We start from the raw sequence: 6,000 nt of genomic DNA, 5'->3' as shown, positions 1-6,000 counted from the left end.
ACTATTTTTTATTTATTTTAAAAGGAACGAAAAGGAAATTTCAAGCTTGGTTACGCTTCTAAAAACTAGACTAAGCAGCAGCTTAAGATGACTATAAAAAATAATGCTAATTGAGAACACTAATTTAATTTACAAACTGGGTTTTCTATCTCGTAATGAATATTCACTAATATTACAAAGAAGCTTGTTTCATCAACTTGTACAGCTTCTGCATATTAGTTCTAGGAATTGCTAGATCTAAAATATAATAAAGAGGGGAAGAAAGTGGGTGTAATTGTATAGCGGCATTATGTGCCTCACATGCTTTCGGGGATAAAAAGGCGTGAAGTTGTGTAAGGGGAAGTAACCTCCTCACATACTCGGAGCAAAACCAAAACTTTTTTTATGGAAAACGAGCAGACGTATCACCTGCTGGTAAGCAATCGCGCCCGCCCATGGACACTTAAAACACCAGAGGCGTTACAAGTGCGTTGTCGACCTTTTGGGGGTTAGGAATTTAAGGGTTGTTGGGGAGATTGGGAAGGGGGAAATTGGGCCTCCGGTAACCTCACTCACACAACGAAACACAACACCATGTAACAGTACAGTAACTTGGAATTTCCATGAAACAGTTATCTTCCCACGAAATAGTGGTTCAAAGCATGTTTATCCTAAACTCGTGTTTACATATGGAAATAGTTTTAGATACGGATGTAGTTTGTAAGTGTCTGCTTGTCTGTTTGTTTGTATTGATCAAGGTCGTGCCGTAGTGTACGCCATTTTGTTGATTAAAATAGAATTAAGTCATTATATATGAGTTTCGTAACTTGATACGAAGATTGTAATTTTTGATACGAAGTTAAAAATCATTCGTTATCATCATCAGGCTGAACATGTCCACTGTTGAACAAACGCCTACTCTTATTACATATAGGTATGCTTATATAAATAATTACTAATGTCCTAAAATTTCAAGCACACAACTATTTTTGATCCACGGTACCAAACTAGTCATATAAATGTAAGCAACCTTTGGAGTTTCCAAGATCAAAACACGGTCCGCTGGACATCATTAGATTGTTCGGAACAAACCTATTGCTACTTGCAAGTATTCCCATTGTCCGTACTGCGGAGCATTGTGATGAAACTTTAATTTGCCCGTAATCCTGTTCCACAAAGGTAACATTGTATGCCGCCCATGATATACCAGTATTGTTGTGTATCCACTCCCCCGGCCCCCGACACAGCGCACTTTTATTTTGGTCGCCATCTTATCAAAGAAAAAGCTTTAATAAATTAACGGTAACATTTACTTGCTTTCCACGCTACGTCTCACATTAAACATTGATCCATTACTTACACTGCAAGTGCAATGAATTGCATATAAACATATAGACAGACCAATAAAAGTCACTCATAGTACCGTTACTTAAGTACTAAAATTGAACTACGCCCCTTGGAAACCACTTTACTTTGAAGCCTTGAATTCCTTGGAGTGGAGTTCTAATCCTCCTAGCAATAAATTCTACTGCTGGGAATACCGACTTTTACGGAGGCGAAAATGAAAATTAAAGCCGGCCATGTAAATATTTTAGAGAGAATTACGGTTATTACATATTTTCCCTTTAAAAATAAGCATTAGACTTGCAAAATATAATTTGCGAGATACTTACGGAATTAGTGAAACAACATCGTTACCATACACAATACACAATAGACGACCTATGATCTTTGATAACCAGAGAGCGAGAGCCCCTGGCTGCGGCTGCGTTCAACCGCGACCTTGTCAGCGCGAACACAAATTAAATAACCTAAAAATAGTTCGCCGCGTTGCCGACAATCCGATTTCCTGCCGAATTACGTTCGTTCGCCGTCATTTACCATATAACAGGGTAAGATTATTGCATTAATATCATTTTGCATGTCATTAACACTGGATATTTGGGATACAATGTTATTTCGTTGAGATTGAATGAATACATGCTGAGAGTAGACTAACAAAGGAAGGTTAGATGAACGAGTTGATGCGGGAACGAGACGCCGCTATAGGTTATTGACCGTCTAGTTGCTATTGCCAACGTGTAGTGTTTATGTGTTTGATCACATTGTTGTGTCCCATTCAATCGCATAAGCGGCCATCGTGTTAAGTAAACAGGTAAACAATTGCCACCACAGTCTACACATTGTCATAATTTTGAAAACGTTTTGTAATGACGAATGTGGAAGAACTACAACACGCATTACACTAACTTTTAATTATTATTCTTGTTCAAAAGTAAATATTAGCATTTCAATTAGTAATTCAGTATTCAATTAAGGAGCCGTACGTAGGTACCTGTCCATCGCATAGTGTAATTGCAAACATTCATACTTACATATTACCCTGACATTGAGGATTACTAAAACACAAACACGGTCAGTATATCAGTTGTCTAAAGAAGACAGTCACGCGTCGCCTCACACTGCATGTTTGTCCGTCTTGACGTCACTAGCTGGACAAGTGTACGACGTAACAATTTTGTTCAATTACCTACCATATGTTTACACAATTAGATTCTATATTGTTTGAATCATACGTTTAATTATTTTAATGGACAGTTTGGTTAGACACATGTTGACAATCGAGCGCCATTATTTTTTGTGTTGATTATAAAATAACGTTCCTCTTTACTTTACGCGTGGATTTCTTATGCTTATGTTATATTTTTTTGTTTTAATCCAATTAATCTATTAATAAAATTATTTGGTTAGTTTAAAAATAGCAATATTTGTGTTAAGAAGTATAGCAATTGTAACGTTCATTCATCAATATAAATACGTACTAACTTTATATTTTCTCTGTTAATCCATAATGATATCCTTAAAAGCGATAAACTACAAACAATAAATGTATTAGAAAGTATATAGGTACTTACTACTTACCATAAGTAAACCTAATAACACTAAAACTAATAGCCTTAAAAGCCAGGACCGCGCTACTAAATCACAAAGAATAACGTTATAAACTTTATGGGTGCTTATCTATACATACATATACAGTATGGAGTATACGTACCCTAGTAAAGAGGTCGCACGACACAGTGTGGAAGACTTTGCCGTAGATACAAAAGTCCTTGCCTACGTCGAGGTCCTTCCAATGCCAGTACTCGCCAACATCGTTCTTTGGGATCTTCCCCCTCTTCACCATCCTGCCTTGCCATATTCCAGAGTTCTGTAATCAATGAATTACAGATTATAACTATTTTATTATAAGTTCATTGATTCATTTGCGCTTTTTGATTTAATGGTATATAGCACTGACGTAGCTGTGAATGTGAGATTATATGATATTTTCATTTTTAAATTAAAATATTCTTGTGAACTATTGTTTTTACGAAGGAGCAACTATATAAAAATATTATATTATATCATATTTTTTTATTAACCTATTTATCTTATAAAGTTATTAGTGTAGCCATAAATCTAAACTCGCCAAACTATTACGTTTGATGGCGAGACATCATGTGAACACTTACATACAATTAGAAAAAATACATCAAACGTACAGTATAACATTTTACACGAACAAAACCTAAAACTATGATTAATGTAGGTAATTTATAAACAGTCAAGGAATCTGTCAGTACGAGTAGCTACATCATAATTTGGATCACTCAAATTCATTGACCTTGTAAGCGAAAACATCAAAAAGTCTTATCTAATGTCGGAAGAAAACTCGTGGAGAAGTGTTATTACGGCAATCGCTATTAATAATAATAATAGCTTTATTACTGAGGAATGGAAAGCAACGATTATGAAACCTCCGCCCCTCTTATAGCCTGAAGTCCGACATGCTTATTAAACTGAATTATACTGAAACTTTATATTGCAATTGCTATGTCACTTTAACATTGAACAAGCTTTCTACCTGCAGTTTTATTTTATATTAATGTTTATATTTGTCTTACATTTAGAGCTCTTTTTAGTGTATCATAAGTACTTCTTTTATTGATATAAATCGCATAAAAATCCGATCAGTAATTCTTAAGTTTATCATGAACAGACAGACAAACGCGGTGGGAACTTATGTTGGAATATTTATTACAGGCGTTTCTTTTCAACTTTGAATAAAATATTCGAGATATTTATTTGTATTTCGAATATTTTAGATACATTTAGATTTTAGCCATGATCGTCCTACTGCAGGGCAAAGGCCCTACTCTTCTTCCACTCCTCTCTGTTCAAAGCTTTTTTAACCCCCGACGCAAAAAGAGGGGTGTTATAAGTTTGACGTGTCTGTCTGTCTGTCTGTCTGTGGCATCGTAACTCCCGAACGGATGCAGTGATTTCAATTTAGTTTTTTTGTATTAAAGGGGACTTATGTGCGAGTGTTCTTAGACATGTTTGATGAAAATCGGTTGAGCCGTTTTAAAGTTATGGGCGGTGAAAGTAACGTAAGCGGGAGATTAACCGAAGGTCTGCAAATATACTGGGATGGGGTCTCAAATGAAACCGCACTGAAAGAAAATATTGTAAGATATCATTTTTTCGTATTAACAAAAATAAAAAATTATATAAAAAAATTAAATAAAAAATTTAAAAAAATTAAAAATAAAATTAAATATTTTATAAAATATAAAACCTGCACCAATGTAATCTTTAGCCTACCTATAGAAACTAAAACTAGTAATTAATAAGTAAAAAAAATCAAAGCGAACGAGCTTGACCTTGAATGTAATCTTTACCTGAACAAGAATTGAAATTATAGTAAACAGTATAATAATATGTAATATACCTAACTTAACCTAACCTACCTATAAAAAGTATGAAATAAAAAATTAAATTAAAAATTTAAAAAACCCCCGACAAAAAAACTGAATTTCCCTTTAAAAAGTAAAAAATAATAAAAGAAACCTAATCTTAAAGTACCTAAGAATGTACTAATAATTCTGAAAGAAAATACGTCGTGTTGGGGGACCGCATGAATACGGACTGCACACCGCCGCCCGCGCCGCTATATTTCTATTTTCTGCGTTATAGTTAAGTACTTAAACATCAATTTTCTTTAATGTTAATAACTTATGAAAAAATCGTAAAGAAGTAAGAAATAATTAGGAGCGGTCCCCCAACGCGACGTATTTTCTTTCAGAATTATTAGTACATTCTTAGGTACTTTAAGATTAGGTTTCTTTTATTATTTTTTACTTTTTAAAGGGAAATTCAGTTTTTTTAAATTGTATATACATACAATAAAATATTCCGGATCAATAAAGAACTGACGGGTACTAATTTCGAGTGTATTTAGGACAACGGTCGACCGAAGCTGTTGTGGTTTAAATTGTTTTGTGAATACATGTAAACGTAACGCCGACCCGCATATTGATTGCCTTGCCACCAAATTCAGCCATGTCACAAGATATTAATTCGTTTCTTTTTAGGAATATTGTAAATTGATTTTGCAATGTGCACTTCAATTCCAATGAAAACATTTAAAACGTATCCAGAAAGCACGGCTTATAATATAAATTCATTTATTATTAAACATTTTATTCAGTCGGGTACACGAGTTACCCGTATTCATACTTTTTAAAAAAGTAGTAAAAGCAGTGTATGCAACTAAAACCAATTTCGATTTTTTATTCTAAAAAAGGAAGTTGGATAATTCGTATTTTCAACATTAAAATAGACAGAACAATCTCAATAAAATGATTTAGTAAGTACTTCATGAAAGCTATATTTTGAAGAATAGATAGAACCTATAAACTTATAATTACTAAAGCTTATACAAATATTTTCATTGAAAATTGTAACTAAAAATCTTCACAACAATACACGCATCACACGTCAACGGAGATAAAATGATTTTTGTGTGAATAATAGCAGCCGGCCATTCACGACGCGAGCCCGCGGAACAAAGCGGCTGCAACCGCCGACGCATTCAGCCCGAGACAAATGCGTGCTCATTTGCTAGCTCCGTTTCAGATCCGTTCACAATTGCAACAGAATCCCATCCCATACGCGACGTAAAATAAATACGCAGAC

General features: G+C 34.3%; 2 protein-coding genes across 4 annotated transcripts in view; one reads left to right on the top strand and one right to left on the bottom strand.

Moving 5' to 3' along the window:
* Nucleotides 1-6,000, top strand: part of LOC118262358 (uncharacterized) — a 119,854-nt gene that overhangs the window by 10,693 nt on the left and 103,161 nt on the right. Inside the window, exon 1 of one of the 3 annotated variants that reach the window (XM_050697794.1) lies at nt 1,705-1,871. The exons of 1 other annotated variant lie outside the window; for it this stretch is intronic. The gene's annotated coding sequence lies outside the window, so the exon portion shown is untranslated. Of the gene's footprint in view, nt 1-1,704; nt 1,872-2,001; nt 2,135-6,000 lie in introns of those variants that run through there. One more of the 3 variants, XM_050697795.1, reaches the window with a different exon arrangement.
* LOC118262354 (EF-hand domain-containing protein 1) overlaps nt 1-6,000 on the bottom strand; it is a 53,477-nt gene that overhangs the window by 42,454 nt on the left and 5,023 nt on the right. The window contains exon 4 of the mRNA XM_035573614.2: nt 3,035-3,190. Coding sequence (XP_035429507.2) covers nt 3,035-3,190 — 156 coding nt within the window. The remainder of the gene's footprint in view (nt 1-3,034; nt 3,191-6,000) is intronic.

Source organism: Spodoptera frugiperda, chromosome 12, assembly GCF_023101765.2.
Source record: "Spodoptera frugiperda isolate SF20-4 chromosome 12, AGI-APGP_CSIRO_Sfru_2.0, whole genome shotgun sequence".
In the NCBI taxonomy this organism is placed as follows: domain Eukaryota; kingdom Metazoa; phylum Arthropoda; class Insecta; order Lepidoptera; family Noctuidae; genus Spodoptera; species Spodoptera frugiperda.
Note: the sequence above shows the minus strand (reverse complement) of the source record. Positions and strands in the feature narration are given on the sequence as shown.